Below are 13,347 nucleotides of genomic sequence, written 5' to 3'. Positions count from 1 at the left end.
TTTAATCTTTTCCCTACAAATTTCATCCCTACCAATGTGTACAATAATTTCTGCCTTCTCAATCTCAGCTTTAACAATATGCTCGAAATATTGAGCGTTGTCCTTAATCCTAGCACCAGGAAAGCTGCAAACCTTCGTAAATTTACGCTCACTGCCACAGAATTTCCTGTCTGTGCCCCTGACTGGATGGTCCCGATAACAACAATTATATTAAATGTTGTTGTGGTTCTGTTCGCCGAGCTGGGAATTTGTGTTGCAGACGTTTCGTTCCCTGTCTAGGTGACATCCTCAGTGCTTGGGAGCCTCCTGTGAAGCGCTTCTGTGATCTTTCCTCCGGCATATATAGTGGTTTGAATCTGCTGCTTCCGGTTGTCAGCTCCAGCTGTCCACTGCAGTGGTCGGTATATTGGGTCCAGGTCAATGTGCTTGTTGATTGAATCTGTGGATGAGTGCCATGCCTTGTAACAGCCAGGGAATTCCTAGAGGCATGGCACTGGAGACTTCTGAATGATCTTCTTACCTTTCCTGACAGTCACCCACCTATCTGACTAAACCTGCTGGGTAATAACTTTTCCAAACCTACTAGCCATCTCATTCTGTACCTTATATATGGCCTTATTAACAGTAGGCACAGAAAGCAAGGAAATGGGGAAATTTGCCTGTCTGAATACAGAATTGGCTGGCCCACAGAAAACAGAGGGTGGTAGTTGACGGAAAGTATTCAGCCTGGAGCTTGGTGACTAGTGGTGTTCACAGGGATCTGTTCTGGGACCTCTGCTCTTTGTGACTTTAATAAATGGCTTGGATGAGAAAGTGGAAGGCTGGGTTAGTACGTTTGCCGATGACACGTAGGTTGGAGGAGTTGTGGATAGTGTGGAGGGCTGTTGTAGGTTGCAACAGGACATTGGCAGGATGCAGAGCTGAGCTGAGAACTGGCAGATGGAGTTCAAACTGGAAAAATATGAAGTGATTCATTTTGGAAGGTCAAATATGAATACAGATTGCAGGGTTAAAGGCAGGATTATTGGCAATATGGAGGAACAGAGGGATCTTGGGGTCAATATACATAGATCCCTCAAAGCTGCCATCCAAGATTATAAGGTTGTTAAGAAAGTATATGGTGTGTTGGCTTTCATTAGCAAGGTTATGCTGCAGCTCTGTAAAGCCCTGGTTAGACCACACTTGGAGTACTGCGTTCAGTTCTGGTCACCTCATTACATGGAGGATGTGGAAGCTTTAGAGAGGGTGCAGAGGAGATTTACAAGATGCTGCCTGGACTGGAGGACATGTCTTATGAAGAAAGGTTGAGGGAACTAGGACTTTTCTCATTGGAGCAAAGAAGGATGAGAGGTGACTTGACAGAGGTATACAAGATGGTGAGAAGCATAAATAGACTGTAGAGCCAGATACTTTTTCCAAGGGTAGAAAAGGCTATCACACAGGGGCATAATTTTAAGGTGAGTGGAGGAAGGCTTAGGGGAGATTCAAAGGTAGGTTCCTTACACAGAGAGTGATCGTGCATGGAATACACTGCCAGCAGTGGTAGTAGAGTCAGATACATCAGGGACATTTGAGCGACTCTTGGATAGGCACATTGATGATAGTAAAATGTTGGGTATGTTGGTTAGTTTGATCTTAGAGTAGGCTAAAAGGTCGGCACATCATCGACAGCGGAAGGGCCTGTACTGTGTGCTGTACTGTTCTATGTAATACACTTAATTATAAAATAAACTACCTTTCATTACCTACAGAAAATAATGTAAAAATGGAAGAAAAACTTACAAATATATATATCAAACATATAAAACTTAAATAAAATCAACCACTGAACTGAATAACTGAACAAAAACAATTCCTCTTCAGTAAATTCCTTGAAGAAGGAAAGTCTTCCCCAATGCTGACCATGTGTAAGATTCTCCGGAATGAAAACACAACTCCTTACTTTCTAAACAAAAAACTGTTTGGCTTTTCAAAACCAAACCTTTTCAATGTGAAAAAAAAAAGTCTAATAAACTTAACGACTCTTTCAATTTCTGAATTAGGAATAAAAAACACTCAGTCATTCACTGTAGACCCTTAAAAGCTCATTTTTAAAAAGTCAGTTTGAAAAAGAAATGCACTTTTTAAGTTGCTCCTCTAGGGTTGTACTGGACACACCGTCCATCAAACCTTTAAGGCAGAAGTAGACAGATTCTTTTTCATAGTGTAGGGAATCAAAGACTTGCATTGGGTGAATAGGAATGTGAAATTCAAACTCAAGCAATGACCTCTGATAGTGATTCACAAAAATGGAATAAAAACCTGCAGGTTCCACATTTGTAGCTATTTTCTGGAAGCAGACTTAGATTTATAGCGGCTCTTGCAAATATTGGTTTCTGAAACCATCCGGAATACCGTAGGTAGATTCACTGCCCTGTATCCTCCTTACAATGTCAGTCTGAGCTGTTGGTACCATTGGAGGAGGATATCCTCTTTAGCAAAAGATCGGCTCAATCTTGATGAACTGGAAAAGTAATATTACATATACTGAGCAGTTAGTTGATCGCATCCGAATTATCTGATCGGCTCTTGAGAGCTTTGCAGATTCAAGTTAAGACTAGAAGCACCTTATTAGGTTAGCTGCTTGCCGATAATACTGAGAACAAGCACTGAAGCATGACACCCCTCTGGAGAACTTATGTGGAACTCAAAGGAGAAGCATTGGTTAGTTCCTCCCAGCACTAATATTTTATCCTGATGGAGAATGCTTCTTTTCTGATGTCAGCTTACTCTTCCAGGTACTAAGTACCCATAAGACAACCTCCATTTTGGATTGCAGTGGAGCTAGTAGATGGCCACACTGTATGCTTGAGAGACTGACATTGCCCAGACTCTATCAACATAACTTCACGACAGAGTTGAATTAGATGATGAAACCTCAACTGTTGAACTCAAATTCTATTGATTACTGAGCAAACAAAGGTCCCAGCAATGATGAAGTTCCAGCTGAACCATTCAACTGAAGACATATATATTTCTTCATATATAAGGAATACCATATAGAGAGGAACCTTGATAATTTGAAGGACACTGGCGGGGAGTATTTCGTTTGGTTAATCAAATTCCAGATAATCGAATGCCATACAACATAGTTCAGCCAAGCATTGGGATCTTGCACTCTTGCCAGATAATCCAATATTTGGATAATTGAGGTTCCTCTATATAATTTATATACTATATACCACTCCACCTTCGTGACCTGCTTTTTCTCTGTTCGTCTCATGGATTGTGTCTCACAAACTCCCTCTTCTTATATCTGTCAGGAAAACAGGTTACGCGACATCTCCACCTTGCATCACACTAAATAACAACCTCCTGGAAGTGACCACGGTCTTGGTTCTACAATGAGAGACAACCTCTTTTTTTTCAAGCAGATATCGACACACAGACAAATGTGAGGTGGTACTTTTTGGGAGGAAGAATAATCAGTGTTTTGGAAAGTTTGATACTCTGTAGGGCAGAGGAACCAAGGGAACTCAAGGTTGAAAAGACCCTCATCACAAAATAAAGTTTAAATATAGGTCAGTAAGACCATGTAAGAAAATCGACAAGTGTACTTCTTTGCTGGTGGGATAGAAGTGAAAATAGGGGGATATGCCAAACCTGTGTCATACCTTGGTTAGACCAGCTTGAAGTACGGTGTGCTCCACACAATTCTAGTCACCACATTACAAAAAGGATAGAGAAGCAATGGTGTTGGTGCAGGGAAGATTCACAGAGGTAACAATAGTAGTAAGTGAATTTGAAAATTCAGAAAGATTGAACAGAATGGCTCTTTTTCTCAGAAATAATTAAGGCAGAGGATTATCCAATTGAAGAATCCTTTAAGATGATGAACGTTTTTGATGGAGAGTTTTCAGATTATTCATTTCTGGGGAAAAAAACTAGAGCCCATCAATATCAGACAGTCTCCAAGAAACTGTACAGGCAATTCAAAAGAAATGATTTTACTGAGGGAGTGATGAGGTTATGGAACTCACGACCATGGGACTGGCTGAAGTGAATGATATTTATGCATTTCTGAAGAGAATAGACATACATATTAGTGAGAAGGGGAAATCAGATTGCAATGATACATAGAAGCAAAGAATTTTACAGTATGGGGGAGGCTATTCACCCCATCATGTCTGCCAGCTCCTGAAAGACCAGCCCACCGCGTACAAATGGAAAGGCAGGAGGAGGTTGTGGAGCATAAATCTGGCCTAGACTGGCTGGGTTGATGAGACTAATTCTATGCTTTATGTCCTATGTCTACTGACCATCCAAAACAAAGAGGTTTCAGAGGGATATGGACAGGATACGCAAGTTAGTGGTCAAAAACTTGGCAGGTGGAATGTAATGTGGGAAAATGTAAGGATACTCATTTTGCAGGAAGAATAAAGGAGCTGAATATTGTTTAAATAAAGAATGACTGCACAAAGCTGGAGAACAGAGGGATTTGGGGTCCTCTGGCATAAACCACAAAAAGCAAGCATGCAAGTTGTAAGGGTAATAGAGAAGGCAAATGCAGCATTGGCCTTGATTTCAAAGGGTGTGCAGCATATAGAATGGGGAAGTCTTGCTCAAACTATTCAAGACTCTCAATAGACCACACCTAGAATACTATGAACAGATCAACACTCCATTAGTCTCCAGTATTCACACTATAATGAGAATCACAGGAGATTTGACCCGCTGAAAGTTGAAGGTGTAGACAATAAGGTTGTGAACCTTCTCTGCTGATCTTGTGGAAAAGGGCTGCTGTAGATAGATGTGTTTGGTCTTGTGTCATACTTCAGTGAGACTGATCACATCCCTTGTTCGTGAGGATGCAGAAACATAACTCAGACACAGATTGTGTTGCACTTCACGGAGGTGTGATCATTTCTCCAGCGAATAACTATTGTCTGTGAATGTGCGTTTAGAATCCACTTGGAACACTGTTAGAAGCTTAACATTGCAGCATCTATTTTTGAAATAAGGTTTGAAATCATTTTTTTTAGATTAGATTAGATTACTTACAGTGTGGAAACAGGCCCTTCGGCCCAACAAGTCCACACCGCCCCGCCGAAGCGCAACCCACCCATACCCCTACATCTACCCCTTACCTAACACTACGGGCAATTTAGCATGGCCAATTCACCTGACCTGCACATCTTTGGAGTGTGGGAGGAAACCGGAGCACCCGGAGGAAACCCACGCAGACACGGGGAGAACGTGCAAACTCCACACAGACAGTTGCCTGAGGCAGGAATCGAACCCGGGTCCCTGGCGCTGTGAGGCAGCAGTGCTAACCACTGAGCCACCATGCTGCCCTTTTGTGTCATTTGTTCAAACATAAATTAAGTAACAGGGATTCAGTTTGTTCAAATATCTCAAACAGCTTTATTAACTGGTTAGAATACAGCTTGCAGTTCCAGGTAAAGTGTACAATCTCCAACTCACATGTTCCTTGCTGGACTGTACACAGCAACCAGTAATATGATTTCATCCTGGTTCTTAGCTCATTAACAACCATAGCTTTGAAGGTGTTGACACTGCAGTTGGTAACAGTATTCAATCCCTGCACAGCACTTGTGACTCACTGATTTGCAGTAAATGAAGTGACTGGGTGAATCTCTACACACACACAGACCAGGTGAAAAGTCGGCCATCTGGGACAACATTGTTGCGATTTTGGTCGACAAAATTTCCTTTTAAACCTCTACTCTTAGGACTTTGAAAACATCTGTTACTGGTTTGAATACATTGCAGTATACTGATGTGGAATGTGTCTCATCCCACACCTTGACAGGTGAACTGCCTCTGTCCAGTGTGTGTGTGCCGGTGAACACTGATCCCACGTGATCACCTGAAGCCAGTTCCACAATGAGAACACACACTCCTCAGTGCGAAAAGACTGATTGTACAGCAGCTGCCCAGAATCTTTACAGCACTTCCTTGTATCCAGGAATCACTGAACTGCTTCATGCACTGAGAGCACATGAATGGAGTGGAACCAATCTGAATGCAGTGGTGCGCCCAGTGAATGTGGGAACTCTCATACATTCAGAGGCATATAGCAACAGGAATAGGCCATTGACCCTGGCCCAACATTCAATACAATCATGGCTGATCAAACACTGCAATGTCATTCATCCACCTCACCCCGTCACCTTATGATCTTATATCAGCAAGGATGCACAAGACAATGAGATGTAGGCCATTCAGCCCATCACATCTGCAGTGCCATTCGAGCATGGCTGATATGTTTTTCAACTCCATTCATCTGCTTTTCCCCCTTACCAATCAAGAAGCTCTCTATCTGTTTTAAATGCACACAACAGCCTTTTGTGGTGGTGAATTTGTGGAACTCATCACTCCCTGGCTGAAGAAGTTCCTCCTCATCTCATAAGAACTAGGAGCAGGAGTAGTCCACCTGGCCTGTCAGGCCTGCTCCGCCATTCAATAAGATCATGGCTGATCGTTTCATGGACTCAGCTCCACTTAGCCACCCACTCCACCATAACTCTTAATTCCTTTCCTGTTCAAAAGTCTATCTATCTTTGCCTTAGAAACATGCAACGAGGTACAGGTGGACAACACTTTAGCCAAAAAGCTCTGAAATCCCAAGATTTTTCCTAAACTTTTTTTCTCAATAATGATGTTGTTTGTTGTGCAAATAGTTAACTTCAACTCCACACCCACTCAACCCACGTCCCTCAGGCTTGACATTGTGGTGTGGCCCAGCACTGGCAGGCATCAATTCTGTCTCAGTGCTCGTAATAATCACAGGTGAACCTGCTGTTGGTAAGTTTTAAAAATTTCACTATGAAAATGTCATTTAATACTTTATCCAAAAAAATTCCGAAATCCGAAAGACAGCTGGTCCCAAGGGTTTCGGATAAAGGATTGTCCACCTGTAATGCCAACTGCTTCAATGGGCAGGCAGTCCACAGATTCACAACTCTTTGGGTGAAGAACTTCCTCCTAAATCTGTCCCCCTTACTCTGAGGCGATGCCCCCTCATTCTAGTTTCACCTGCCAGTGGAAACAATCTCCCTGCTTCTATCTTATCTATTCCCTTCATAATTTTATACGTTTTGATAAGCTTCCCCTCATTCTTCTAAATTCCAATGAATATAGTTCTAGATGACTCAATCTCTCCTCATAAATCAACTCTCTCAACTCTGGAATCAATCTAGTGAATCTCCTCTGCACTCCCTCCAGTGCTAGTACATCCTTTCTCAAGTAAGGAGACCAAAACTGCACACAGTACTCCAGGTGTAGCCTCACCAGCACCTTATACATCTGTAGCATAATCTCCCCATTTTTAAACTCTATCCATCTAGCAATGAATAACAATGTTCCATTTGCCTTATTAATTACCTCCTGCATCTGTGATTCATGCACAAGGAAACCCAGGTTGCTCTGCACAGCAGCATGCTGCAATTTTTCATGATTAGTTCTGCAAGTACAAATTCACCCCACAAGCTTGTTATGTGTGCGTTTAGGGGAGACTGAGTGAGTGTGTGCATGTGGGGGTGTGAGTGCCTGTGAGAGAGTGTGTGTGTGTGTCTGTGTGTGAGCATAATGGGGTATAAGTCTGTGAGAGTGCGAGTGGGGGGTGTATGTGTGAGCATATGAGAGAGAGCTGGTGTATGAGAGATGGTCTGCATGAGTTTGTGGATCTGCAGGAGGTGTGTGTGTATGTGCATGCAAGAAAGTGTATAGTGCAGTGAAGTCACCTGTAGTGTGACATGAATATCCCCATGGTCCTCATCAACCGGGACCTTGGGTTCATGTCAAAAACAGGTGAGTTCACTGCACTATACACTCTCACACACACACACACACACACACACACACATACAAGTTTGTGGGGTGAATTTGGACTTGCAGAACTACATTTTATTTTGCTCAAAAATTGCATAATTCCATGTAAGATTCTGTAAATCCCACTTTAGAAATAGAATCAGTCTGACCGAACATTGGGACGCAGTTAGACTACCCCACACCTTCAATGAATTGAGATTACACCTATTGTTTCAAGCTATCTTGAGAATGGTAACTTTTAAAAAGTTCTGGGATTTACAATATGAAGGAACAGAAACTAACATGATCATTCTAAAAGAATGTGTTTACTATTACATTCCATGACACTGCAATCCTGTTGCTATAAAGTCTGTGTCTTGTGATTCTGCTCCACAACCAACTGCTGAAGGAGCAGCGCTCCGAAAGCAAGTACTTCCAAACAAACCTGTTGGACTATAACCTGGTATTGTGTGAATTTTAATTCTTTAGTGATAATGATTGTGTTTAGGTCTCCTTGTCATCAATTATTAGTAACTTATTTGTATCTTTCACAATGAAGACTGACACAAAATGTTGTGGTTCTGTTCGCCGAGCTGGGAATTTGTGTTGCAGACGTTTCGTCCCCTGTCTAGGTGACATCCTCAGTGCATGGGAGCCTCCTGTGAAGCGCTTCTGTGATCTTTCCTCCGGCATTTGTAGTGGTTTGAATCTGCCACTTCCAATTGTCAGTTCCAGCTGTCCGCTGCAGTGGTCGGTATATTGGGTCCAGGTCAATGTGCTTGTTGATTGAATCTGCGGATGAATGCCATGCCTCTAGGAATCCACAGATTCAATCAACAAGCACATTGACCTGGACCCAATATACTGACCACTACAGCGGACAGCTGGAACTGACAACCGGAAGCAGCAGAGATGAACCACTACAAATGCCGGAGGAAAGATCACAGAAGTGCTTCACAGGAGGCTCCCAAGCACTGAGGATGTCCCCTAGACAGGGGACGAAACGTCTGCAACACAAATTCCCAGCTCGGCGAACAGAACCACAACAACGAGCACCGAGCTACAAAACTTCTCACAAACTTTGAACACAAACTACCTGTTCAATGCCTCAACCATTTGCTCTTTCCCCATTATTAAATCCCCCTGCTCGCTCTCGAAAGGGCCAATGTTTACCTGAGCTACTTCTTTTGGTTTTCTATATTTGTAGAAGCTTCTACTATCTTTTTTTTTATATTCTGAGGTAGCTCACTCTCGTAATCCATCTTACCTTTCTTTAAAGCTTTCTCATTGCTTTCTGTTCACCTTTAACGATTTTCCAATCTCCAAGTTTCCCACTGATCTTCGTCACTCTGTATACATTAACTTTCAATTTGATACCTTCATTTTCTTTATTATCCGTGGCTGTTTATCACTTTTCCAAAAGCTCTTCCTTTTCAATGGTGTGTACTTTCTAATGAAAATGATCCTAATCTACTGAACCTCTCTTCCCAGCAGCTAGTGCCCGCCATACTAGGCAACATCCTGGTGAATCTCCTCTGCACCCTCTCCAAAGCCTCCACATCCTTTTGGTAATGTGGTGACCAGAACTGTATGCAGTATTCCATATGTGGCCAAACCAAAGTCCTATATATGACTTGCCAACTCTTGTACTCAATACCCCAACTAATAAAGGAAAGCATGCCGCAAACCTTCTTGACCATCTTACTGACCACATTGTCATCTTCAGGGAACAATGGATCTGAACACTCTCTGCACATCAATTTTCCCAAGGACTTTTCCATTTATTGTATAGTTTGCTCTTGAATTGAATGTTCCAAATGCATCACCTTGCCTTTGCCCAGATTGAACTCCATCTGCCATTTCTATGCCTAACTCTCCAATCAGTCTATATTCTGTTGTATTCTCTGACAGGCCCCTTCACTATCTGCTATTCCACCATGTTAGTGTCATCTGCAAACTTGCTAATCAGACCACCTAGACCTTCCTCCAGATCACTTATGTATATCACAAACAACAGTGGTCCCAACATGGATCCCTGTGGAACTCCACTGGTCACTGGTCTCCACTTTGAGAAGCTCCCTTCCATTGCTACTCTCTATCTCCTGCTGCTCAGCCAGTTCTTTATCCGTCTAACTCGTACACCCTGGACTGTATGTGACTTTACTTTCTCCAGCAGCTTACCATGGGGAACCTTATCAAACACCTTACTGAAGTCCATGTATATAAAATCTACAGCCCTTTCCTCATCAATCAACTTTGTCACTTGCTCAAAGAATTCTATTAAGTTGGGAAAGCATGATCTTCCATGCACAAAACCATGCTGCCTATCACTGATAAGCCCATTTTCTTCCCAATGTAAATAGGTCCTAGCCCTCAGTATCTTCTGCAGCAGCTTCCCCACCACTGATGTCAGGCTCACAAGTCTATAATTAGCTGGATTATCCCTGCTACCCTTCTTAAACAAGGGGACAACATTAGCAATCCTCCAGTCCTCTGGGACCTCCCCCCGTGTTCAAGGATGCTGCAGAGATATCTGTTAAGGCCCCAACTATTTCCATTCTCGCTTCCCTCAGTAACCTGGGATAGATTCCAGCCAGACCTGGGGACTTGTCCACCATAATGCCTTTTAGAATACCCAACACTTCCTCCCTCCTTTTGCTGAGTTGACCTCGAGTAAACATCTATCCTTAACCTCAATATCCGTCACGTCCCTCTCCTCAGTGAACACCGATGCAAAATACTCATTAAGATTCTCACCCATTTTCTCTGACTCTATGAATAACTTTCCTCCTTTGTCCTTGAGTGGGCCAGCCCTTTCTCCAGTTACCCTCTTGTTCCTTGTATACAAATATAAGGTTTTAGGGTTTTCCTTAACTCTGTTTGTTAAAGATATTTCATGACCCCTTTTAGCCTTCTTAATTCCTCATTTCAGATTGGTCCTACTTTCCCGATATTCTTCCAAGTCTTCACTTGTTTCAGTCACCGAGCCCTTATGTACGTAAAAGTATGCTTCCTTTTTCCCCTTAGCTCATCTCACAATTTCACCCGTCGTTCACTTTTCTCTAACCTTGCCATTTCTATCCCTCACTTTCACAGGAAGATGTCTTTTCTGCACTCTAATCAACCTCTCTTTAAAAGTCTCCCATAAATCAAATGTGGATTTACCTTCAAACAGCTGCTCCCCATCTACATTCCCCAGCTCCTGCCGAACTTTGCTACAGTTGGCCTTCCCCCAATTTAGCATCTTCCTTTCGGACCGTACTCATCTTTGTCCATGAATATTCGAAAACTATTCCCAAAGTAAGCCCCTTCTGAAACTTCAACCATCTGGCCGGGCTCATGCTCCAACACCAGGTCCAGTATGGCTCCTTCACGAGTTGGACTCTTTACATACTGCTCTATAAAACCATCCTGGATGCTTCTTACAAATGCTGCTCCATCTAGATCTCTAACACATAAGTGAATCCCAGTCAATGTTGGGAAAATCAAAATCTCCTATCACCACCACCCTGTTGCTCCTACATCTTTCTATAACCTATTTACATATTTGTACCTCAAACTCACGCTCGCTTTCGGGAGGCCTGTAGTCCAGCCCCAACATTCTTGCTGCACCCTTCCTATTTCTGAGCTTTGCCCATATTGCCTCACTGATTGAGTCCTCCGTAGTGCCCTCCTTCAGTACAGCTGTGATCTCCTCTCTGACCAGTAATGCTACTCCTCCACCCCATTTACCTCCCTCTCTATCCTGCCTGAAGCATCCATATCCTGGGATATTTAGTTGCCAATCATGTCCTTCCCTCAACCAAGTCTCAGTAATAGCAATAACATCATACTCCCAGGTACTAACCCAGGCCCTAAGTTCATCTGCCTTACCTACTATACTTCTTGCATTAAAACAAATGCACCTCAGACCACCAGTCCCTCTGCGTTCATCCTCCACTCCCTGCCTACTCTTCCCCTTGGTCACACTAACTTCATTATCTAGTTCCTTGCAGGCTTTAGTTACTACCTCCTTATTGTCCACAAACTCCTGCCACGTTAGTTTAAACCTCCCTAACAGCGTGAGCAAAAGCATCCCCTAGGATATTAGTTCCAGTCCAGTCCAGGTGTAGACCATCCAATTTGTAATGGTCCCACCTCTCCCAGAACCGATCACAATGTCCCAAAAATCTGAACCCCTCCCTCCTGCACCATCTCTCAAGCCACAGATTCATCCTGCTTATTCTTTCATTCCTTCTCTGACTAGCATGTGGCACTGGTAGCAATCCTGAGATTACTACCTCTTGGCTCCTAACTCCCTATATTCTGCTGGTAAGACCTCATCCCATTTTCTCCCCTATATCACTGGTGCCAATGTGCAGCATGACAACTGGCTGTTCACCCTCCTCCTTCAGAGTGTTCTGCAGCCGATCCGAGACATCCCTGACCCATTTACCTTGGGAGGCAACTTACCATTCAGGAGTCAAGTTTTTGATCACAGAACCGCCTATCTACTCCTCTTACAATTGAATCCCTGGTGACTATAGCCCTTCCACTCTTTTTTCCGCCCTTCTGAACACCAGTCGGGAATGTGTTGCTGGAAAAGCACGAGAGGCCAGGGCAGCATCACAGCAGCAGAAGAATTGCCGTTTCAGGCATAAGCCCTTCATCAGGAATCCTCGGATGCTGGCTGACCGGCAGTGCTTTTCCAGCAACACACTCGCGACTCTGATCTCCAGTATCTGTAGATCTCACTTTCTCCTTCTGAACAGCAGAGCCAGCCAGGGTGCCATGAATCTGGCCTTCCCCTGGTGAGCCATCTCCCCCAAACAGGTATACCTGTTTTGGAGGGAGATGACCACAGGAGACACCTCCTCTGCCTTCCTGCTCTTTCTCTACCTTTAGGTCACCCATTTCCTTTCTCCCTCAGCAATCCTGGTCTGTGGTGTGACTAATTCGCTAACAGTGCTAACCACGACCTCCTCAGCATTGCGGATGCTCTGAGGTGAGTCCATCCACAGCTCCAAAGCCACCACGCGGTCTAACAAGAGCTGCAGCTCCCCACACGTCCTGCACGTGAAGGAGTCAGGGACATCAGCCGTGTCCCTGAGCTCCCACATTGAGCAGGAGGAGCTTAACACGGGGCTGAGATCTCCTGCCACTTTTACTCTTAAGCTTAACTTAGTCCAACTATATTATCAAATAATAGATAAGTGAAAAAAAGAAACATTTTTACCAATCGCATGTTAAAAAAATGTGGAGGGAAGAGACGTAGTAGAGGCAGCTAATCAGATTGTCTCAATCTTAGTAACAAAGGAGCTTCATGAGCTCCTTGCATTTGACATTGAACATGAGGATGGCAGAAATAGGGGAAAGGGAGAGTTCTTCAAAAGAAACTAAGGTGTGAGACAAACAGACCCCAATGTACATATTTCTGCCTATGATGTGATTAACACTGTGAGTCCAGTCACTGCAATTTCTTATGAACTTGCTGATGTCTCAGGAGAGTAGATGAACCTCTTCCCATATTCTGAGTAACTGAACCATCTCTCCCCA

General features: G+C 43.4%; 1 protein-coding gene across 1 annotated transcript in view; it reads right to left on the bottom strand.

Moving 5' to 3' along the window:
• The window catches only part of LOC140456889 (uncharacterized), a 115,852-nt gene that overhangs the window by 57,017 nt on the left and 45,488 nt on the right, over positions 1–13,347 (bottom strand). The window contains exon 3 of the mRNA XM_072550798.1: positions 11,075–11,260. Coding sequence (XP_072406899.1) covers positions 11,075–11,260 — 186 coding nt within the window. The remainder of the gene's footprint in view (positions 1–11,074; positions 11,261–13,347) is intronic.

Source organism: Chiloscyllium punctatum, chromosome 31, assembly GCF_047496795.1.
Source record: "Chiloscyllium punctatum isolate Juve2018m chromosome 31, sChiPun1.3, whole genome shotgun sequence".
In the NCBI taxonomy this organism is placed as follows: Eukaryota; Metazoa; Chordata; class Chondrichthyes; order Orectolobiformes; family Hemiscylliidae; genus Chiloscyllium; species Chiloscyllium punctatum.
This window is presented reverse-complemented; position numbering and strand designations above follow the sequence as displayed.